We start from the raw sequence: 25,355 nt of genomic DNA, 5'->3' as shown, positions 1-25,355 counted from the left end.
TTCGATTCACTTAAGTGGCATTTGGTTGTGAGCAATGATAGGAATGGGAATAGAAATTAAAATAAAAATGGAGTAAAATTTAAAATATATAAAAAGTTAATAATTTTTTTCAAATCTTATATTGAGATGGTTTTCCCTTTTATTTTAAAATGAAAGTCATTCTACTAAAATAGTAGAAAGATGATTCTATTTAAATGATATTTTAATACTTTAAAATTCAACTAAAGAAAAAAAAATAAAAATTATTTATTCTTTTTTTCTATTTTATTCTATTTCATTATTTCTAACCAAAAGCCCACCTTAACACTTAATTTTGTTGAATTCTAACTCTGTTTTGTTAATTGGTATTTTATAGTAATTAACAAATCCATATGTAAACTTCCCTTTTCTTAATTTGAAAGAAAGAAAGAAAGAAGATGAATGATTATGCTTATGACACGAGAACTCCCAAAGTAAATTTATTATGATTATATAAGGGGCCTAAGTCCACTATGCCAGTTTTGAGATTGTTTCTACAGTTCTCTTTAACTACATAATATATAAATTCAAATTAGCTTTATATAAGATTATATGCATGTGTATGTGTGGTAAAAAGTAATTTAACAAGTTTGATAGAATGTTTTTCCATAAAAGCTTTTGAGAAATTACAAAATATTCTACGTGTGTTTGAGAGAGAAAGAGGTTGTAATTAGTAATAGAATTGTTAAACTTTTCTTAGGAAAAGAAATAAAAAATCACAACACATATAAACTCAAAATAATGCTAATTAAAATATTCAGAGAATGATTGTACAATTATGAAATTAAAACAGGAAGAATATCTTACTTCTTAGTATCACAATATTTCCTTTTTCTTTTTTAAATGAAATGAAATACAATTATAATATTACAAGAACAAGAAGAAGAATAATAAATGATGATAAATCTGAATTTTTTTTAAAGAAAAAGAAAAATTAGTTAATTAATTAAATACACCTGTTTTGTATTTTGAGGGGTTGAGAAGTGGCTGTTCTTCCTTGTTTAACCAAAGAAGCCCTAGCAGCAGAGATAAGCCCATTAGGGCCCAAACAAGAATCAAAAGCATTACAATCAATCCAATCCTTCAACAGATCCTCTTGCCCCCAAATATCAGGGATCCAAACCCTACCTCCCATCTCAATCCGATGCCTCTTAAGCCTCTCTCTTCCATTATCCGACCACTCCCTCTCTTCACAACGTACTAAACTTTTCTTCTCTTTCGAATTATTATTACTCGACGACGAAGAAGAAGAAGAAGAATTAGATACTACTTCTAGGGGTTTTTCAGCGTCTTCTTCGTTTTGGTTATCTGTCTTCGGACTTTGTCTCCGTTCGAAGGTGCGATCTTCGCCGTCGATTAGCTGAAGCTGAGGGTGGTGATGGTGTTGAGCCATTTTGGTGAGTGTTGCTTCAGCTTGTTGTTTCATGCAAAGAGAGAAAATATTAATGTTTAATGTAATCGAATTCTTCTCTTATTGTTATTGTTATTTTGTTTTGATATAAATAAATAAGAGAAATGCTTTTTCAAAAAAATTAAAAAAGAAAAAAAAAATTGTCAAAAGTACCATTAGCACCCTCTTACACTGCAATTAGATCTCGTATCAACTATCAACTCTTATATAATTTCATATAATAAATTTTAAGAGAATATTGTTAATTAATTGCAAAGCGACACGTATAAAAAATATTAGACATTATTAACGCCTAATAATAATGCTCTTTAATGTAATAACTTTTGAGAATCGTTAATCAATTACAACTTTATAAGGTAACACGAATGTATCAAGTACTATTAATATCAAACAACAATGCTCAATAAATAAATAATTTAAAAAATAAATAACTTCCCTCTAAACTTTGTTACTTATATGATTGTGCCTTTATAATATTAGCGTTATCAAAATTGTTCTTTTAATTTTGTGTAGTGAATATTAAGATTTTTTGTTAAAGAATAAAATTATTTGTCCATTAAACTTTACCACTTATATAATTGTGTCTCTTATAATATTAGCATTGTTAAAAATATCCTCTTAATTTTATCAATTAGTAAAATATAGACTTCTTAAACTTTCATAAATTGAACTAAGAAGCATATTTTTTTAGTGACAAACAAAATAGTTGTTTTATTCTAATTTAGAATTTAGAATTTAGAATGAGGGTGTGAGAAAATGGGTGGGGAATTAGATGACACGTCACTCCTGCTCAGAATTGAAAGAGGAGAAACTCTTTTTTTGTATGGTAAATGACAAAGGTACGTGTCTTCATCAATGTTTAAGATTTATTATTGGACTCGTTCAAGGGCTCTTTTGCAATTATCACAACTTAAGAATCTTGATATGTTGGGATAAAGCTTGATATGTCAAAAGCGTACGACCGTATTAAATGGAATTTCCTTGATCATACCATGGAGGCTTTCGGGTTTTGCCCTCAATTTAGGCGATTAGTGGCTAAATGTGTGTCTTCGGTGTCCTTCTCGGTTCTTCTCAATGGGGGCCCTCTGAAGCAATTTCGGCCTGAGAAAGGGCTTAGACAAGGTGATCCCCTCTCGCCATATCTGTTTATTATGTGCAATGAGATCCTGTCTCGGATGCTGATTAAAGCTAAAAATGATGGATTGATGGGCAGTTTTAGGGTCTCCCGGCAGAGCCCTTCCATCTCTCATCTCATGTATGCGGACGACACCTTCATTTTTTGTGAAGCCTCCCTTGAGAAAGTCTTGGCGACTCAAGAGTGTTTAGATCGCTTCTGCTTGGCATCGGGACAGTGTATTAATGTTCACAAGTCGGCTCTTACCTTTTCTGCTAATGTTGATCCTGGCCTCAAGTCAGAGCTTAAGGAAGCTTTAGGTTTTCGGGACATGTGTGGAGAGGACAGGTTCCTTGGCAACCCAATCCTTCTCTCGGGTAGCAGGGTAAAAGAGTTTAACTTTCTAACTGAGAAACTGGCTAGGAGAATCGAAGGGTGGAAATCTAAGCTTCTTTCTCAAGCGGGTCGGTTGACTCTGCTGCAATCTGTGGCCTCAAGCACTCCGGTCTACACTATGTCCACCTTCTTAATCCCGAAGACCATTAGTCATGCCCTGGATAAGATGTGTCGGTCCTTTTGGTGGACGGGGGAGACAGATAAGTCTCATTTTCTTGCTCTAGCTAGCTGGGATTCTATATGCCTGCCAAAGGAGCGGGGAGGTTTAAATCTGAAGAAATTCGAAGATTTTAACTTGGCCTTAATTGCTAAACTCGGGTGGAGGCTTGCTTCGGGGTCTGAGTCGCCTTGGTGCTCCCTGTTTCGTGCCAAATACTTTAAGCACAATCAATCCTTCTGGTCTGCCCCTACCCGAAGTACTATGTCCTTTGGTGCTAGAGGAATCATGGCCTCCAGGGACCTCATTCGTAATGAGGCTTGCTTTCTTGTCGGTAGTGGTCGTAATGTGGATATTTGGCATTCCCCTTGGGTACCGTGGCTCTCTTGGGAGGAGTATGTAGCTTCCTTCAATCCAAGGACCCAGGAACGTGGTGTTACGGTTAACTCTCTTCTCTTATCGGATTCATCTTGGTCGATGGAGGAGATGGGTAGAATGTTTCGCCCGAGCCTGAGTACCATGATGGGGTCTATCCCCAACCTTTCTTCTAGCTCTCCTGATGAATTGATTTGGAAAGCTTCCAAGGATGGTTCCTTCTCGGTTAAAGTGGCCTACCAAGCTATCATTAGGGGGAGAAGTGGTTTGGAGGATGAGCTGTGGAAGCTTATTTGGAGGAGTAAAGTCTATGAAAGAGCCAAGTGTTTCTTGTGGAAAATTGCCCGTGACATCCTTCCCTTTGGGAGTAGACTGCACCAGATTTTTGGGAACACCTCCACTTGCACCCTTTGTCTTGTGGAGGAGGACTCTCCCATACACTTGTTCTTCAGATGTGATGTTGCTAAGCAAATTTGGCGTTCTGGCCCGTGGGGAATTTGCTCTGAGGCCTTGGTTTTTCAGGATAATAAGGCGATGGTGCGCTGGCTCTTAACTCCTTCAAATTTGCCTTTGGCTAATGCAGGAGAGAGGTCGAGGTTTACCCTGTATGCTATAATGGTGTGTTTTCATCTTTGGAAGTATAGAAATATGGTTTTCCATGATGGAATTAAGTGGCCAATCCTTAAGCTTCAGCAGGCCATCCTTGCGGATGCTAACTCCCTTGCGGCGTTGGAGACTGTGGAGGAGTTGCAGCCACATTCCCCTACTGTTGCGGACATGGCTTTGGGACTCGACACTAGGCAGTATCCGTGGAGTAACTTTAATATTTTTGTGGATGCTGCGGTTCGAGGCCGATTGGGGAGTGTGGCTTTGATTGTGTTTGATTTGACGGGCCAGGTGGTGGAGGCTGCGACCTCGAGACATGAAGTCGGTTCGGCCTTGGAGGCTGAACTGGTAGCCATCCGTGAGGCGTATGCTTTGAGTGATCGACGCAACTGGGCGAACTCCTTGGTCCTCTCGGACTGTCAAGTTGCTGTTGCTGGTTTGAAGGCCAAGAGATGCCCGGATTGGACAGTTTGGTGCTGCTTTGATCGGTCTTTGCAGGCCATGTCGACAGCCCCTATTTCTGGCCTGGTTTGGATCCCACGCAGGTTGAATGTTGCAGCTCATGACCTTGCTGCTTGGGCTGCCAATTTCAGTTGTTTTAGAGCTTTGTCGGATAGGGAAGTGGCACCCTTTGTTGCCACTTTGAACTTTGTTTTCTGAAGTTTTCCCTCTTCAATAAAAGATTCCTTCATCAAAAAAAAAAAAAGAATCTTCCACATTTTATCACTACTATTTTTAATTTTGACAATCCTCAACCCAAACCAAACCTCTTTCTTTCAGTAGTCATCACATACAATACAATAGTTGTTTATGTAAAGAAGACACCAACCTAAGCCAACATAGCTACCACTTTTATGTGTGATTTAAATTAATGTAAATACGAATTAAATTTTCTATTTTCTTAAATAATAAATTAAATTTTATATTTTTGAAAGTAGTATAAAATAATATTTTAAACTTAATTTTTTATCAATTTTCTTTTTTATTAATTAGCCTAAATATAATTTCTAGCATGAATAGATGAAAAAAAAAATAACCACTCTATTATAATACATTTAGATCAAGTTTTAATTTGATAAAAATTTAACTTTAAAGTATTATTTTTATATTATTTTAAAAAATAAAAATTTAAATTCATTTAATAAAATTGATAATTCAATCGATTTTTTAAAAAACACATAGTCCAAAATAATAATTATCCTTTCAATTTTAAAATCAATCCCAATTATGCCTAGTTTAATAAGTAAGGTGGGCCAATTTTTTTAATTCAACTATATAAAATATCACTAGTATTATCTTAAGCTCCTTATATTTTATTTATTATTTTTTTATATAGATTAAAATTATACTTATGGGGTAATTTCCTTAAATTTTTTGTAGAAATTACATTTGTTTCTATTATTAAACATAATAAATTAAAGGAAATTAAGATAAAGGAAATTAAACAATAATAAATTACTAGAGTTACATCTAACACTCAACATTTCAATTTGTGACAAAACAAGATATGTAAAATATTTTTATATTTCAATATTTCACATAATTACTGAAAAATATTTATTTGGTAATTTTATTCATCACTAAGATCATCTTTGGTTGTACTGTATTTTTTTTCTTCACTAATTTGTACTAAATATTATATCAAATAAATATATTTTGCTTAAAAATCTTACATTTTATATTATTTACATTAATAATCAATAATATAACTAATTTATGATATAATTATGTATATATTTGTCAACAAATAATTTATGATTATTTTTTCAACAAATAAAAATAGACGTTAAAATGAAAACAAAAAAAAAAGTTATGCACCAATTTGGTTTGAATTTAAATTCAACACTATCTATAATGTGAAATTTGATGTACACTAATTTGGTGTAACATTTTGTGTATCTTTTAAGTGGAGTGATGTGAAAATTCTATGATGCACCTTCTAGAAATGTTTTAAGTTTGATTAATTGCAACTTACAATTTACAAAGAGAAATTTAACTTTCTATGTATTTATTAGATTAAAATTATTTTTCTAAACTTAAGTTAACCTACATCAGTAGAATAGGTTAACATTTATAAAACTTAATTCTACCTCTCGTTTCAAACACCTGACTCTCTCTTTTCTCCCCTTCTCTCTCTCACTTTCTGAATTCACCCCAAGGACTCGACCCACAACCCACCACCCACAATCTCGGTCACTTCTCTCCATGACCACCGTGACTACAGACTCAACAACCTGTGGACCCAATGACCACTGTGAACCTAACGACACACGGACCTAACGACTTCTCCATCAACCACGACTTCTCTATCAACAATATTGTCGTAGAAGTAAATTGTATGATTAATGCCTGATATTTGTGAATTAATGTTAAATGTAGGGTTGAAAACAGTCGAATATGAGTTTTAGGTAGAAAATTGGTTTTTTTGCCAGGCTCGAGTCTTTCTGTTGTTAAAGTGAGTAAAGGTTAAAGACGAAGATCCGATGGTGGTCTGATGCTACCTATAAATGTAAAAGTGGGATTAAAAGTTTTTATCCCACTTTTTATTTTTTTCATGTGTAAAAACTGAGATAAAATGTCCCTTTTGTTGTAGTGTCCGATGGTGGTTCGATATTGCCTGATGTCTTCATAACAAGTTTAATGAATGGAGCTTAACATCTATAAATGTAAAATATGGTCCGATAGTAGTCTGATGCTACCATTTTTTATGTACAAAAATATTAAAAAAAAAAAAAAAAGATAGCATCAGACCTCCATCGAACCACCATCGATATGGATGGAAATGAGGAGTATAGATATGGTGAAATTATAACAGAAGAGAAGAAAAAAAGGTATTATGGATACTAATATACATCGTGCCCGTTTTTTTAATTTTGGTATGTTTGTGTTTAAAAAATTTAATATACACCAAATATATATATATAAATTCAAATTTTCTTTTACAAAGGCCCAAATAAATAATAAAAAAAAAGGGTTAATATATGTAATTGTTTACAAATAAAGGACTTGTGTGCAAAAATAAATAAAATGCAGTTGAATTGATTTATAAAGGATTGAGAGGTTGATATTGATTCTGAGTCATATAGGATGACTTGGCTTCAAGCCAATGAACTTGTAGCATTTTATGTGCTGTGTGTTATAATTTCATATATCTTTCTCAAGAAAGCTACTTTAAAGTGAAAGAAAAATATTAGTTGAATATATATTCTATCATTAATGTGATGGATACATACTTGTTTGGTTTTTATTAAAGTTGAACAGTAGATATTTATAATAATAGAGTTGTACATAATTAAATACCACACTTCTTCTTTTGAAAATCTTTGGTTGTCAGCTTCTTTCTTTCTCCTTCACACACATATATCTATTCTATTTCATATGTTTATGCATGTGTGAAGCAAAATTGTATTTCCTCTGTTCAACTCTGTCTCATATTAATATCTCTGTGGCTCTCATCTTCACTCTCTCTCAATCACACAAACACAAAGATTAAGATATATTCATATATAGTTATAAATACAAGTGTTATTTGCGGAAAAATCTCTTTATGTTTTAATTGTATACAACTTAACTCTTATTTTTTTAGAGTAGCAAAATTCCTTTATATTTACCTTTTTTTTTTTTAATTTGAGGTGCCAGTTAAATATCATTATTATATACTCATTGAATTACCACTGTATTGGCTTCAAGTTGTCATCCAGTTAATATTTAATGATGATATTTATCTGACACCTCAAATTTGCAGAGAAAAAATAAACTCAACAATCAACATCAAAAGAGTTTTCCCACAAAAATTTAAGTGTAGAACATCTTATGTGAATACTCTATTGAAGAATAACCTTAAATTTATTATAATAAAGTTAAGTCTCAATTTAAGTAAGTTATAAATAAGAATAATTTCTAAATTGTAATTAGTTATACAATTTTTAAGTCTTGTATTTAAAAATTATACATCTATATAAGAATAATTATGTCCCCAATTGGTTAAGCTTCTACTTTTACTTATAGCTAGAAGTATAAAATAAGTATAATATACTTATCTTAATGATATTCAATCACTTTGAAAATTACTCGTGTTGTATTAGACCTCACCTGGACCACTTATTAATACAGCTTACAGAGAAGAGAAGAGATACAAATAAAAATAAAGACCAGACTAGATCCTATGTGGCTTCGCCTCTAGTGGATCAAGATCTGGTAGTTAGTTACAACCGAAATTGTAACTAACTCCCAGACCTTGATCAACCCTAATATACATGTATATAAAGAGTACTAGAGCCTTACCAATCTCTCAGTTGAGAGATACCAGAAACCAGAAGCCAGAAGCCAGATCTGAGAGTTTTACTCTCAAAGTTACAGATCCAGATTGTACATGCAAAAGAAAATACAAGAGAGTTAGTGAGATAGTGAGAAAACCAAAAGAAAAACACAGAAAAGAAAGATCGAGTGAAAACCAGAAATACCAGTCGAGATTGTGACTTGGATTTCTCACCTGTTTGTAATACTCTTCTCAAAATAGTGCAGATCCTGAGAAACGTCTTCAAGGCGAGCTCGAAAGAGGATGTACCCCTGATTTAGGGCGAACCTCTATAAACTTTGTGTTCTCTCTCTTTATTTTCTCTCTGTATTGTGTGTGTTTGTTGATCTATGTGTTTGTGTGTTTATGGTGATTGTTTGAGCATGGATTCTGGGTAAGATCGATCTGTTGATCGAGTGAGATCTCTGGTTCTAGGGTTTGAGAACCAGAGAGAAAGGAAAGGAAGAGAGAGAGTTTGAGAAACTCTCGAATGTTCGAAGGTGCAAATGAGCTAGGGTTAGCTCTGATTGAACTTAGTTTTGTTCAAGACAGAACGACAAATCGTTTGGTTTAAAACGATTTGTCGTGCAGGTGAAAACGACAAGTTCCATTGTCGTGTGAAAGAAACGACCAAGGTTTCTTTGTCGTGTGAGTCAATTGTTTTAATTGATTTTCTGGGACAAGTTTGTCCCTGTCGTTTTAATAAGTTGCTTGAGTTGGTGTAGGGCAAACTTGGAAATTCACACCAAGAAAATTCCTACAGTGGTATCAGAGCTTTGGTTCAAGCTTAATTCAACTCAAGAAAGGTTCAAGAAAGTGACAAAGGCTGGAAGAAGAAGGAGAAACACAACAAGAAGTTGTGGACAGTGGAAAACCTGTGGAAATTCCCCAAATTGATAATCAATCAACTTCCCTAAACTCAACTCAATTTAATTTTGATTTTTCTAACATGAGTAATATCAAAGTTGATATTGATCGTTTTGATGGATCTGGTGATTACAGGATCTGGAGGAGAAAGATCAGATCTCTGTTGGCTCAACAGAAACTACTAAGGGTTCTTGAAGACCCTATTGAATGGCCAGACAACACTTCAAAAATACAGCAAGAAGAGCTGTTAGAAACAGCTACTGGAATCATAATTTTCAACCTTTCTGATGCCATTATCAGATTGGTTGATAAAGAAGAAACTCCTGCCAAGATTTGGAAGAAACTTGAAGAACAGTTTCAACAGAAGTCTCTAACTAACAAGATCTACCTAAAGGAGAGAATCTTTGGGTTCAAGATGAGTCATACTAAAACCCTAGATCAGAATCTTGATGAGTTTCTCAGAATGCATATTGAATTGGCAAACTCAGGAGAGAATGAAGCTCTAAGTGATGAATATCAGGCAATAATCATTCTGAATTCATTGCCTGATTCATACAGAGAGGTAAAGACAGCAATCAAGTATGGAAGGACTTCAATCACACTTGATGAAGTCATTTCTGCCCTAAAATCTAAAGACTTAGAGATGAAAAGTGAGAAATCCAATTCTGGACATGGTGAAATAAACCTAAGTAGAGGAAGGTCATCTCACAAGAAACCCTACCAGAACAGAGGTAGAAGTAATAGCACACATCATCACAGAAACTCAAACTGAGGGAAGAGTAGATCACCATCAAGAGATTCTGGTGATTCTACAGGTTGTTTCTATTGTGGAAAACCTGGACACTACAAGAAAGACTGCTATTTCTACAACAACAAATACAAGAACAAGAAAGGGGGCAGGTTTTCAGAGAGATCAGATCAAAACAAACAGCAAAGTGACAAGCAACAAGAAGCAAACTATTCAGATGGCTATGACAGTGGTGAAGTCTATGTTGCATCTACATCTTTCAAAGATGATTGGATATTGGATTCTGGGTGTACTTTTCACATGACAAACTCTAGGGAAATCCTAACTGACTACAGGGATTCTAAAGGTGGCAAAGTAATATTGGGAAACAACAATACATGCAATATAGAAGGTTCAGGTAATGTCAGTTTTAAAATGTTTGATGGAATTGTTAGAACCCTAACTGGTGTAAGGTATGTCCCTAATCTTGCTAGAAATTTAATTTCTATAAGTGTTCTAGATGACATGGGTATTGTTAGCAAAATTGAAGCAGGTTCAATGAAGCTAAGTAAGGGTGCTATGACAATTATTAAAGGCCACAAACATGAAGGGTTGTACTATTTAGATGGAGAACCAGTGACTCAATGTAATACTGCAGTCACTAGCAATCCAGAAGACCTAAAGGCTGTTCTATGGCATAGAAGGCTGGGGCATATCAGTGAGAAAGGCCTATAGATCATGAGTGATCAAAGGCTACTGGGTAAGGACAGAGTAAGCAAAGTTGATTTCTGTGAATCTTGTGTTCTAGGTAAACATCATAGACTAAAGTTTAAAACAGGTGTTCATAAAACTAAACACATTTTGGAGTATGTTCACTCTGATCTTTGGGGACCAGAGAAAACTCCAACACATGGTGGTAATGTGTATTTTATGTCTATTGTAGATGACCATTCTAGAAAAGTTTGGGAATTTTTACTTAAACATAAAAATGAGGCCTTATCTAAATTCATACAATGGAAAACCCTAATGGAAAATCTAACTAATCAAAGGGTTAAAACCCTAAGAACTGACAATGGCTTGGAGTTTTGCAGTGATGAATTTAACAGGTATTGTGGCTCTGTTGGAATTCAAAGGCACTGAACTGTGAGAATCACTCCTCAACAGAATGGGGTAGCAGAAAGGATGAATAGGACCTTGATGAACAAGGTCAGATGCCTATTGTTGCAATCTGGACTTACTAAAGGATTTTGGGGAGAAGCTGTGTTAACAGCAGCCTACCTGGTGAACAGAAGTCCATCCAGTGCCATTGAATTCAAGACACCAGAGGAGATCTGGTCAGGTAAGCCTCCTGATCTCTCAAATTTAAGAGTGTTTGGATGTGCAGCCTATGCACATCAGAGTGTTGGTAAATTGGAGCCTAGAGCTCTCAAATGTGTGTTCTTAGGCTATCCTGAAGGCACTAAAGGCTACAGATTATGGGTAAGAGAGAAACAAGGGTTTAAAGCTATAAACAGTAGGGATGTTATTTTTAAGGAAGACTTATTTCCTTGTATTACTAATAATAATGCTGTATCTAGTCCTACTTTAGACACTAACCCTGCAGGCACATCTGTGGACATGCAAACAAGGAACACTCAACCTAATACTGTTCAGGTGGAACCAGAACAGGTGGAAAACACTCAGGGAGATGAAAACTTGGAAGGAAATGACCAAGTTCAGGATGACAACATTCAGGTGGAACCTATTCCTGAAGATGGACAAGAAACTGAGGCAATACAAGATTACCAACTAACCAGAGACAGAACTAGAAGGGTTCCTAGACCTACACAGAGATTCAGTTTCACTGCTTGGGAAGAAGTGCTAGCCTATGCATTCTTTTGTGCTATGGGAGTGGAAATGACAGAACCTAAGACCTATGAGGAAGCTATGACTGATAAAGATGCCAAGAAATGGTCCAAGGCAATGGACACAGAGATGGAATCTCTGAGAAAGAACAGAACCTGGATACTAGTGAAGAAACCTAAGGGAAAGAGCATAGTTTCATGCAAGTGGCTTTTCAAACACAAGGAAGGACTTACAGAGGCAGATCCTAAGAAGTTTAAGGCAAGACTAGTGGCTAAAGGGTTTACACAGAAAGAGGGAATTGATTTTAATGAGATATTCTCACCTGTGGCTAAGTATAAAACCATCAGAATTATACTTACCATAGCTACTCAATTTGACCTAGAAGTTGATCAAATGGATGTAACTACTGCATTTCTACATGGGGAACTTGAGGAAGAGATCTACATGCAACAACCTAAGGGATATGAGGAAAAAGGCAAGGAAGACTTGGTTTGCAAACTGATTAAGTCCTTGTATGGACTTAAACAGTCACCAAGGCAATGGAATAAAAGGTTTGATGAGTTTATGATCAAGAAAGAATTCACTAGAAGCTACTATGATACCTGTCTATACTACAAAGGCACTAAAATTAATGAAGTCATCTACTTACTTCTGTATGTAGATGACATGCTCATTGTGAGCAAAGAAAGGACCAGAATTGACCTAATGAAGGGTTGGCTAAGGGAAGAATTTGAGATGAAGGACTTAGGCAAGGCTGCTAAGATCCTAGGTATTAATATCTCTAGGGACAGGGAACATGGGACACTAAGGCTACATCAGAAAAACTATATAAAGAAAGTCATAGAAAATTTCTCTATGACTAATGCAAAGCACACTAAGCAACCTATGACTAATCAGTACTATCTAAGTAAAGATCAATGCCCTAAAACTACAGCTGAGAAGGAAGCTATGAGTGAAGTGCCCTATTCAAGTGCAGTGGGATCAGTGATGTACCTAATGGTCAGTACTAGACCAGATTTAGCCTATGCCATTAGTGTACTAAGTAAGTACATGGCAAACCCAGGTAAACAACACTGGGAGGCTATGAAGTGGTTGTTAAGATACCTATTGGGATCTACAGAAGTGGGATTAAACTACAAGAGAAGGGACAATAGTAGAATGATCACTGGGTACAGTGATGCAGACTATGCAGGAGATAGAGACAGTAGAAAATCTACCTCTGCCTATTTCTTTACACCATGGGGAAACTCTATCAGCTGGAAAGTACAACTGCAGCCTGTTGTAGCATTGTCTACAACAGAATCTGAGTATGTAGCTGTTACAGAGGCTATTAAAGAAGCAATTTGGCTTAAGGGATTACTAGAAGAACTAAAATTACTAGATGAAGAACCTACAATCTACTCAGATAGCCAGAGTTGTATCCACTTGTGTAAGAATCCTGTCTTTCACGACAGAACCAAACATGTGGAAATTAAGTACCACTTTATACGAGATAAAGTGACACAGAAGGTTGTACAGATAGAGAAAGTTCCCACTGAAGAGAATCCCTCTGATATCGGTACTAAGGTGCTACCCTTAACTAAGTTCAAGCACTGCTTGGACTTGTTAGGGGTTGGTAATGGTGGATGACCATTACCACTATGAGCTAAGACCCTTGAAGAACGAAGCACTATATTAATAAGCACTCCAGGAGAGATCTAAGGTGGAAATTGTTGTATTAGACCTCACCTGGACCACTTATTAATACAGCTTACAGAGAAGAGAAGAAATACAAATAAAAACAAAGACCAGACCAGATCCTATGTGGCTTCGCCTCTAGTGGATCAAGATCTGGTAGTTAGTTACAACCAAAATTGTAACTAACTCCCAGACCTTGATCAACCCTAATCTACATGTATATAAAGAGTACTAGAGCCTTACCAATCTCTCAGTTGAGAGATACCAGAAACCAGAAGCCAGAAGCCAGATCTGAGAGTTTTACTCTCAAAGTTACAGATCCAGATTGTACATGCAAAAGAAAATACAAGAGAGTTAGTGAGATAGTGAGAAAACCAAAAGAAAAACACAGAAAAGAAAGATCGAGTGAAAACCAGAAATACCAGTCGAGATTGTGACTTGGATTTCTCACCTGTTTGTAATACTCTTCTCAAAATAATGCAGATCCTGAGAAACGTCTTCAAGGCGAGCTCGAAAGAGGATGTACCCCTGATTTAGGGCGAACCTTTATAAACTTTGTGTTCTCTCTCTTTATTTTCTCTATGTATTGTGTGTGTTTGTTGATCTATGTGTTTGTGTGTTTATGGTGATTGTTTGAGCATGGATTCTGGGTAAGATCGATATGTTGATCGAGTGAGATCTCTGGTTCTAGGGTTTGAGAACCAGAGAGAAAGGAAAGGAAGAGAGAGAGTTTGAGAAACTCTCGAATGTTCGAAGGTGCAAATGAGCTAGGGTTAGCTCTGATTGAACTTAGTTTTGTTCAAGACAGAACGACAAATCGTTTGGTTTAAAACGATTTGTCGTGCAGGTGAAAACAATAAGTTCCATTGTCGTGTGAAAGAAACGACCAAGATTTCTTTGTCGTGTGAGTCAATTGTTTAAATTGATTTTTTTGGGACGATTTTGTCCCTGTCGTTTTGACAGGTTGCTTGAGTTGGTGTAGGGCAAACTTGGAAATTCACACCAAGAAAATTCCTACAACTCGTATTCAGAAAAATGATTCAAAGTGTTTGAATATGATTTAAAAAAAATCTTTTGTGAGTAAATTAAGAATTATTTAAATTATTATAAGTTTTGAAATAGTTTCTCAAAAGTCATTTTAAAAAAGCATAAAAAACTTTTAAATTAAAAAATAATTTTTTATTGTTTATCCAAACACACCTAAAAAAAGAACTTTATATATACATAAATATATATATTTTAATAAAATATATAGTTTATTGATTGATCTAATATTAATAATTTTATTCCGAATTATAATATACTTGCATAAATATTGTATTTGATCAAATAATTTATGATGATATAGTATTAAAGATTATTTATTGTTGTTACATTTATTTAATATTTTCGTGTGTGTTTTGATTTTTTTTTTTTTGAGGTGCCTACATTTAGCTACAACCTTTTAATTAGAAAATATTTTATTTAGTCTCAAATATATTCTAAAATAGGAATTCTAGTATATATATTATATACATATCAGAAAATATACTATAAACAACTGCATGGACTTTGTAATAAATTCAAGAGTAAATATTATTTTGGACCCTGTATTTTGCAAAAGTCATCAATTATATCTTCTGATTTGTTACATGACAAAATAGACCATGTATTTTTCAAAATTATACAAATAGGACCATGAACTGATTTTTTGTCAAAATAAAATTTAATAATGATTCGATTAAAAGTGTTATGACAAAACTGTTTACATTTTTTAGGAATTATTTTCAAGTTGATCATATTAAAAAAAAAGTTATCAAAAATTAAGATTAGAGTTCTATTTTTATCATTTTAGAAAATACAAGGTCTGTTTTGTCATTTAACAAAACAGATGATCCAATTATTAACTTTTGCAAAACACAAGATCCAAAATGGTATTTACCCTAAATCCAATTTATTCGAGTTATTTTTTATTTTTATCTTTTCTTTTGGCTATATTTATAACCTCTTCACTCAACATATATGTAAAGGCTCTATCACCAACATGGCATTCACTTCTAAAAAAGTTCTCCAAGTAAGTATGCATGTACTCTCTTCAAACATATCAAGGACGTTCCTAAGAAAAATGGACATTGTAAAGACACTCCGCAGGTCTCATAATGATCACACTCCGCGGGTCCCATGACCAAGTTCTCCAAGTACCACGACTGAGTTCCCCAGGTGCCATGACCAAGATATCGAAGAGTTACCAAGAAGACATAAACATCAAGTCTACTCAATTGGACCTCAAAGTCCACTCAGGCCCATTCAGGTATACCCAGACCCATTTAGGTCCATTTGGGTCTACCCAAGTCCATTCAGGTCCACCCAGGTCCATACAGGTCTACCCAGGTCTACTCATGTCCAAAGTGGAGCTACGTCAAAAGTGTCCACTCAGGTCTACTTAAGTCCGCTTAGGTCCACTTGAGATCCATTCCAGTTCTGACTCCACTCCAGTTCAAGGTTCATGCACCCGAGTGGACATTCTGTGTTTTTTTTTTTTTTTTTTTGTTGGATCCACAAGGTTGTATTTTATATAACCTCTGCTGCTGCAGCATTCACCTACCAGAATACTACAAGTCTCCGGTTATGTTCCACACAATGCCAGTTGCCACTCTCAATCCGAAATGTCTAGCAAAAGTTCAATTCATTTAATTCTAATTATATTAACTACCCAAGAGAAAGTAGTGTTCAATGAAGTTGCTATAATGAGAAGTCATGACAAAAAAGATTAATAAGGATCTTGTTCTAGAAAAGAAAATTATATAAAATCAACTAAACTCGTCATAATATATAGTTAAATATCTCTAATATATATGGTCAAACAGTAATCCTCTCATCGCTTTAGTTAGCCTAGTTATTTAACATATAATTTAGTTTCCCGACTTATTTTTACTTTAATGCTAATAGGTTAATTAATTATGATCATTATCTATGTAGTGCAATAATAATAAATCTACTGATTAATATAATTCTCATACATATAAAGTTTAGTATATATCTTGTAAAGTAACTGGTTATTCAACTAAGATGCAAATTTGTAAATTGAGTGCCACCCAGATAAAGGGCATCCAATTATTTATGCTAGTTCTTCATACTTCTGTATCATACCTTCAGACTTGTTATGCCGTGTTCAAGCTCATTTTGTGTCGTGTCAGTTTGCAATATTGTGTAGTGCTTGGCTTAAGCCATATTTTTTTCATGTTGTGTCGTGTTCATGTCTGTCGTGCCAAAATGTCGTCCATATTTATGGCTATATCCTTAAAGAATTGACGACAACCCTAAATGAAGACCATGAACCAAATGTAAAAAATTCACCTCCTTTTCAATTATAGCAAGCAACATCCCTTTCCTATTTGACTACTGTGTTTCATTGTTTTTTTTCGGTAGAAATCAAGATAGGAAATTTTATTCTCTCCAGACAAGTAAATATTTCATGAGCTCAGCAAAGACTATTTGATATTATAACTATATATGTGTGTATTTTGAGGTGATAATAATGAAAGTGAATCATAACAAAAGCCCCAGATATAGAGAAAATTAGATAATACTTACGTAGGCCTAGTGATCACACTTGCACATGGTATTAGGTACAAAATCATATGCTCAATGACCTCTTCCAAAGCTACCCTCTTGACCATGTCTTTCTTCTCTATATTTTTTTTAACCACCATTTTGTACATCAAATCAAACTATATATATAGTAGAAGAAACTATTCACTTATTATTAACAAGAAAATATTAGAAAATTGAATAAGTGGGAATGGATAGTAAGTTTGTTGTTCAGGTTCTACTCATGTTGAATCTTGTTATTATGATATTATTCTCAAAAGCAAAGAGTGATAGTGGTGGATATGGTGATGAAAATGGTGGTGTTAGTGTTGGTGTAGGTGTTGATGTTGGTGTTGGTGTTGGGTTTGGTGTATACAAAGACGCTTGCCCAGAAGCTGAAGATATCATCTTTTCTTTGGTCAAAAGGGCAGTTATGGAGGACTCTAGAATGGCTGCTTCCCTACTTCGTCTCCACTTTCATGACTGCTTTGTCAATGCATGTCTTTATAACTTATTATTATTTTTTTATTTATGCATCAAAAATGATTATTTTTATAATGTTTATACACATGCATATGCAGGGGTGTGATGGTTCAGTGTTGTTAGATGACACTAACAACTTTGTTGGAGAAAAAACAGCAGCACCAAACCGCAACTCCTTAAGGGGTTTTGAAGTAATTGATGCTATCAAATCAGAGCTTGAATCCTTTTGCCCTGCAACCGTTTCTTGCGCCGACATTCTCGCTGTCGCCGCCAGGGACTCTGTCCTTCTGGTTTGTCATTATAATGAATTATTGTTATATTAGTAGTAGTAGAATTCTTTGGTATAAAATCATCAGGTGATTTTGTTAGAGACATTAATGTTATTGTTATTTTGGGCTAATTGTAGTCAGGTGGACCGAGTTGGGAAGTTCAAATGGGAAGGAAAGACAGCCTAAGTGCTAACAAAGCAGCAGCAAACAACAACATCCCAGGCCCAAACTCCACTGTTCCATTACTTCTCTCAAAGTTTCAGAATGTAGGCCTTGATCTCAAGGACATGGTTGTTCTCTCTGGTAAGAATCAATTTTCTATGTATACATATATATTTAATAATTATTATAAGGAAAATTGAAGCGAACTAACTATTAAATAGGAGTGCACATGAATTGGGTTGGCTGGGTTAGAGGTATTTTAATAGGCCAGCCTAATGATTGCGGTTTGGATAAGCTATAAATTATTCAATTTTTTTTTATTGTACAACCCAACCTTACTTAGTAAAATAATATAGGGATTGGGTTGGATTGAGATGAATATTTTAAACTTTAATATTTATGTTACAAACAGGATAAAATTATTTAACCTAGTGCATACACAAAAAAACAATATGAGCTAAACCATTCAAATTTTAGTTTACTAGAGGCATCAAATTTTTTTTAGCTCGGTAGAAACAAAATGTGTTTCCTAAATATTCTTTGAAACAGAATTTGAGAACGAAGTAACTAGAAAAAAAAATGTTAGAACTCAGCGTACTAGTTGTTAATGTTATAAGTTAAATTTGGCATTTTCTCTTATTTTTTGATGAAATATTTTCGTTCCAATACTTTAAAATCCAACCGAACAAAATAATAAATGTAAGTTAAAATTTTGTTGGTGTTTTGCAACAATTTGATTAGGGGCACACACAATGGGAAAGGCGAGATGCTCTTCGTTCAGCGCACGGCTGCTAGACACCACTGATGGATCTCCAGCCTTTATTCAATCCCTTCAACAGCTGTGTTCGGGTTTTGGAAATGGCGGCGGCAGCAGCAGCAGCATTCTAGCCCAACTCGACCTTGTAACGCCAGCAACTTTCGACAACCAGTATTATGTGAACCTCATCTCAGGAGAGGGATTGCTTCCATCAGACCAGGTGTTGGTGACAGGAGATGATCAAACTCGTCAATTTGTCGAAACATATGCTCAAGACACCTTTGCCTTCTTCGATGACTTCCAGAATTCTATGCTGAAAATGGGTTCCTTAGGTGTGTTAACAGGGTCGAATGGTGAGATTCGTAGGAATTGTCGTACAATTAACTAAATATTTGGTAGCATTACGATGAATTGATGAGTAGTGTAAACTTTATATTTTAATATGATTAGCTAAATAAAATTCTAATTTTATGACCAAATTATTCTATGATACAAAGTGAATGGAAAATATGGCACTTGAATTTATTAAAGTCTCACTGATCATCATGGCCGATTAAAGGATGGGGCAGCCGGGCCTAGATCCCAAGCTTCACAATTATTTGAAAGGTCACAAAAAATTAAAATTAATATATATAAATATAACATATATATTGGTTCAATAAATGTTATACAAGAGTTATAATACAATTGGTAAGAGAGAGTGAGTATTCTAGTGTTGGGTGCTGGGTTTGATTTCTAGCTCTCTTATTTTTTTTTTTTTGGCTATTTTAAAAATTTAAGGATTATATATATATATATATATTTATTTTTTATAAAAGAGTTTGACGTATAATTACTTAGTAGGATTTATATAAGTGTTGGGGTTTTTTTCTTAAAAATATATATTATCTAAAAAAAGAATGAATATTATGTTATATATGTTTGAATAGGGGTGTTTATCCGATTCAATTTGCACTTTTTTGGTTAAATAACATTCAATCTGCACTAAGTTCGGATTTCATATTTTAGATCCAATCTGATCCGCATAACTGTTTAAATCCAATCCAATCCGCAATAGTGCGGATTGAATCGGTTATTTTAGATCGATTGTTTTTTTAATGATAAATTATTTAATATTTCATAGAAAAAAATTAAAAAAAGACTATTATTTTTTAATCTCCAATAATAATCTATTTCTATCTCCATTTATATATAAATCAAACCAATATATATATGTCAATATATATGTACTCATCTTTAGATTTACATTAAAATATATATGTATTCATTACTAAAATAATTAACTTAGTATATATATTTAAATTTATGTGTATGTGTCTATGTGAATAAGAATAATTTTTCTGGTGTTTTTTATTATAAAATAAATAAAATACAGCAACTCAATATATTACTAAAAAAGTTTAAAAAAGTAGGAGTTTGTGTTTTTTTTAATATTACTAGAAAAATTAATATATATTATATATCATAATTTTTTAAAAATATATATAATTAAGTGCGGATTGGATTGAATCAGTTACTTTTTGAGGTCAAACAACATCCAATCCACACAAGTAGTGCGGATTTTAGATTTTTCAATCAAATCCGCTCAAGTGTAGATATTCGCATTTTGCGGATTGAATTGGATTAGATCGTGCGGATTATATTGGATCGGATACTTAATGAACACTTCTATGTTTCAGCTGAAGAACGAGAGAGAAAAGACAATTCTATATATTGAATATGATGAATGTTACAAAGGTTTACATACAAAAACAGAGTAAGAAAAAAGTAGTTACAACGAACAACCATCATAACTACTTTTAACAGAATATAACTAATTGATTAAAAAAACACACGCCTAAGGAGACTATGCCAGCTCAGATAGATCATTAGCCTTGATAGGCCCTCTCCAACTTAGTGTGGTGAAACACACAACACCAAGTTTATCTCGCAAAAAATGAAACTAAGAATTGGAGATAGGCTTAGTTAGAGAATCATCTAGTTGGTGGTTTGCAGGAACATGTGTTAAGCTATTTTTAGCCTAAGTTTTGGGTCACATTTTATAGTTATTTTTCTTCTTAATTATTGTTTTTGGAATAGAAATACGCTTGTTTTCTTTGGTTTTAGGTTTCAACACTTGGAATGTATAAATTGGACAAATTTCAGAAAACAGTGATCTATAAAATAGAGAAAATTTTAAAAGAGAATAAAGCTGAAACTTCAAGCCTAAATTCGACTATGTTCTGATCATATTTTGGAAAAAGTCAAAGCATAAAAGTTTTAGATCTCTTTCTTATCTTTCCAACGCATCTTAAATCAGCCCATTTTGAGTTTGTATGAGAAAGTTATGCCCATTTTACTAAAAGATGTCGAAGCTGAAAATTCCATCTCGCCGCGGCGAGATTTCCATGGCCGCGGCTAGAAAGTCTGGGCAGAAACGTAGTTTTTTGATGCACTTTTGGCCGCGGCGAGACCACTTTTGGCCGCGGCGAGCGTCCGTACGGTCAGGGGTATTTTTGTCCGACGAACCCTAAAAATTAAATATAAATAGAAAACTGCGATTGGAAGTCAAGAGAAGCGATTTGGAACCCTAAAACACAGCAGAAAGAGGCAAGAAGAGCAGAGTGATTCAAAGTGAAGATCCAGAATTCATCCACCAACAGTTTCTTTCTCTATTCCTCTTTAATTTATTTATGTTGAATATTGTTATAGGAATGGTTATGGATTTATTTCTGAACTAAATTTCCCATTTAGGGAGGATGATGATTGTTGTTTAATGTTTTGCCTAGTTAATGTTTAATTGTCATTCCTCCATTCTTTTTTGTGAAATTATCTTAATTTGTTCTTAATTTCATGTTTAAGATTGATCACCTTGTGCATGCTTTATGATCTCAATTCGAAATCTGAAAAGTGAGAATTGAGAATGCTAAAATTAAGATAATCGATGTTCTATGTGAAACGAAAGTATTTGCATGACTTATGTGACGAGTAGATTATTACTTAATGCTGATTTCATGTTAGTTTAATTAAGGAATTAATTAGATAACATGTGATTTAGAATCTAGAAGATCTGAAAGGAGCTAGGTTATTTCATAATCTGTCATTCACTTCAAGAATAGGATAGTAATTAAGCATTAACAATTTGGGTAAACAACAACAGGATTCTCCTCCCTATTATCTCATCTTGCGCAACTTTCAATTGTGTTATTAAGTTTTCTGAATTTCTTTCATATTTTACTGTTTTTAAATCATAATTGCTTTTGATTTGCCGAATAGAATCATAAGTATAATTTAGTGGTATTTAATCCAATTCCCTGTGGGATCGACCTCACCTGTGTGAGATTTACTACTTGATTGCGTATACTTGCGTATCGTTTATAAAATATAGCAACAACATGTTGCACACAAATTTTCTTTTGAAGCACTTTGTCTCGAACAAAATAGAAATCAATCTCTATGTGCTTTGTGCGAGCATGAAGCACAGAGTTGGCAGCCAACATGATGGTGCTGAGAATATCACACCAGATTAGAGGAGGAGAGACAACAGGCAGATGTATCTTAGTGAGTAAAGACTTGAGCCAACTTATTTCAAACACCATAGAAGCAAGGCTTCAAAATTCTGCTTAGTGAGTAAAGCAGCTTGCATCTCTGCAATGTTGGCAGACCCATTGAATTGTTCAAAGGATTCAAGACTAGTAAAGTTCTTATCAAAACGATAGAAACATTGCTGCACTATGTGACCGAGCTTATGACATAGTTGGCATTGTGGTTTTTGGCTTGCATCGATAATATATAAATATATTATCAACAAACCATCGATAAATTGAAAAAAAAAACCTAGCAACCACGAGAAAACCAAATCTTGACCTTTTAAACAAAAATCAGTAAAATAATACCAGTGCAAACAAACGCTGCACACATATAACAGAAACAAACTACATACTATTCCTAATATTTAAGACATTGTTAGAAAAATACTTTCTTATTATTAGAGTGAATGATTCTTGATTTTTGAATGGTTCGGTTTTCTACTATCGAGAGAGATTGAGAGATAAGGAGCTGAGAGATTGTGAGAGAGTGAGCTGAGAGAGTTGAGTGAGATAGAGAGGGAAAATTGAGGGAGGGAGATAGAAAAGTGTGATTGAGAGAGAGAGAGAGAGAGAGAGAGAGAGAGAGAGAGAGAGAGAGAGAGAGAGAGAGAGAGAGAGAGAGAGAGAGAGAGAGAGATGCGTTTGAGGGAGAGTTGATTTTTTTTTAACTAAATAAGGGTAAAAATATGGAGAATATGTAAAAAAAATATTTTGTATAAATTAGTGAGAATGAACTTTTGATATATGATGTATTTGTAAGAATATAAAATAAAAGAGAAATGCTAAAGGGCACCAGTGGTGTCTAGTACCCTCTTATGTGTCAATATCGTTATTAGTCTAACTAAGTATCGGGTTCCATATAATTTAATATAATAGCTTTTAAGGAGTATCGCTAGCTGTTACGTGCAGTCCAAGATGGCACGTTACAAGCAAAGAGATGCCCACAAGTTGGCCAAGTGGTGGCGCATGTTGTGGTGCATGCTGGTGCTTAGTTTGTATGTAGTGGCATTTTCGTAAATATCTTCAATATTGTCCGGAACTGGATGGAAGTTGGTATTCGCCATTTATTTGGGTCTACAAATAGAATGGTGAAATCAGTTTGGCGAAACTAGGTGATTTGATATATGGTGCTTCCCATATGTCTACAGAGCAAAAATCATCTATGTTCCTGGTAGAAGGCTAAAAGCTCAGAATGCTCTTTAAGGGGGTACCTGTTGGAAATTTATTTTACCAGGATCTTAGATCTACTCACAAGTATGTTTATTAACACCCTAAATATGAACTTTCTAAAACGATGAAATAAACACATATAAAGTTTAAGAAACCTTACATTGGGTGCAGCGGAATATAATGACTCATTCCGTTCAGATATCTAGCCCTTGATTCCTTTCTGTAGCAGAGCATTATCAATATCTGAACCTGGATCTCTTTCTCTGAATCTTTGATGCTGAAACTCCTTTGCTGATGATCTTTCTTCACGATCTTCCTCACTATAATTGAGGTATCACTTGCTGTGTGTGGGCACTACTCATACACTAAGGATTTCAAAATTCAAGAGGGAAGAGAAAGAAGAAGTGGCAGCTAAAGATAGGGAGAGAGAAAGGCTCAGGTTTTTCTCTGAAGGAAAAATAGAAAAATTTAAGTGTAATTTTCCTGAAGCCTTCACTATCTATTTATAGCATTCCACTAGGGTTAGGTTTGAATTATTTGGCATTAGAATAATGAAAAAATCAGTTTAAATTCCTACAAAAGTGGCTGGCCCTATACAAGTGGATTTGGGCCTCACTTTTTGCAATTTTGCAGTTTTATCTTTTCTGCATCTGATTTTCTCAAAAACGCCAATTTTCTAATTCAACCATTTAAATGCCAATTCTAACTATTTAATAACTATAAATAATTATTAAATAATATTGTCATTTATCATATTTATTAATTGAACCATACAAAGTATCATAATTAACAAATATGCCCCTATAAACTCTTTCTTTACAATTTCGCCCTTACTTAGTGAAAAATTCACAAATAGACATAGTCTAATTTGAGAATTATAATTGATTAATCAAAACCAATTACATGAGTCTTACAAGCAATATTATCTCAACTAGTGGGGGGACCATGGGTCTATATAACCGAGCTTCCAATAAGTAGATCAAGAATTTAGCACTAAAATTCACTAACTTATTAATTCTTCGTTGAATCCACGCATAGAACTTAGAATTGCACTCTCAGTATATAGAATGCTCTATATGTTCCACCATATAGACACATCATTAGTTATCCATTGTTATAATCCTAATTTGATCAATTATCCTCTATATGAATGATCTACACAGTAAAGGGATTAAATTACCGTAACACCCTACTATGTATTTTATCCTTAAAACACTTGACCCCGTATAAATGATATTTCAGCTTATGTGAAATGAGATCTCCACCATTTATTTTCGTTTGGTCAAGCTCGAAGGTGATCATCCTTTGCTTACTATTCGCCAGATAGAAGCTATAGATTCCATGTTTATGCTAGTGCTCCCACTCAATTGCACTACCGTGTTCCCAAAAAGTACGTATCACCCTGACTTAAAAGTAGGCTTAACTAACAATTCAAGGAACACGAATAGCCTTTCAAGATTGAGCCTAATCATAACAGGATTAAGATCATTTGATCTAGGATCAACTAGACGATATTGACTTGAATAGATTTTACGGTAAGTTTAATTAAATCTAAGTCAAAGTTCAATATCGGTCCCTTCCGATGCATACTCCATGCATCCAACCTGAGCTTTACTTTAACCAATGCTCTGGAAAGAACATAGCACTTCTCCAAATGCAAGTAAACTCTATTGTAGATTATCATATCAGTAAAACCCTATGTCTGATAAATCTAGGAAAACTTTATTCACATAGTCATGTTTACTTTCCAATGTGTTGACGGCACAATAAACAGGATCAAGTATGTGAAAAGGGTTTCAGATGAATCTATACATTATGTACATATAATCATGAAATAAATCATGTGAACCATGCAACATTAAATGTTATTTCTGATATATATTAA

At 34.2% G+C, this 25,355-nt stretch overlaps 3 protein-coding genes across 3 annotated transcripts; 2 read left to right on the top strand and 1 right to left on the bottom strand.

Moving 5' to 3' along the window:
* Positions 1–746: 746 nt before the first annotated feature.
* LOC115721985 (protein BIC1) lies at positions 747–1,605 on the bottom strand. Its single transcript, XM_030651102.2, has one exon. It carries the CDS (start codon positions 1,442–1,444, stop codon positions 965–967), a length of 480 nt encoding a protein of 159 aa, XP_030506962.2. The 5' UTR covers positions 1,445–1,605; the 3' UTR covers positions 747–964.
* An 816-nt stretch (positions 1,606–2,421) lies between these two features.
* Positions 2,422–4,737, top strand: LOC133031176 (uncharacterized). Its single transcript, XM_061104613.1, has one exon. The coding sequence runs from the start codon at positions 2,422–2,424 to the stop codon at positions 4,735–4,737; it is 2,316 nt and encodes a 771-aa protein (XP_060960596.1).
* Positions 4,738–17,202: 12,465 nt separating this feature from the next.
* On the top strand, positions 17,203–19,210 carry LOC115723190 (peroxidase 40). Its single transcript, XM_030652625.2, has 4 exons — positions 17,203–17,556; positions 17,642–17,833; positions 17,950–18,115; positions 18,716–19,210. The coding sequence occupies exons 1-4, from the start codon at positions 17,272–17,274 to the stop codon at positions 19,117–19,119; spliced, it is 1,047 nt and encodes a 348-aa protein (XP_030508485.2). The 5' UTR covers positions 17,203–17,271; the 3' UTR covers positions 19,120–19,210.
* The last annotated feature ends 6,145 nt before the right edge of the window (positions 19,211–25,355 follow it).

The sequence above is a fragment of the Cannabis sativa genome, chromosome 9 (assembly GCF_029168945.1).
Source record: "Cannabis sativa cultivar Pink pepper isolate KNU-18-1 chromosome 9, ASM2916894v1, whole genome shotgun sequence".
Taxonomy (NCBI): Eukaryota; Viridiplantae; Streptophyta; class Magnoliopsida; order Rosales; family Cannabaceae; genus Cannabis; species Cannabis sativa.
Note: the sequence above shows the minus strand (reverse complement) of the source record. Positions and strands in the feature narration are given on the sequence as shown.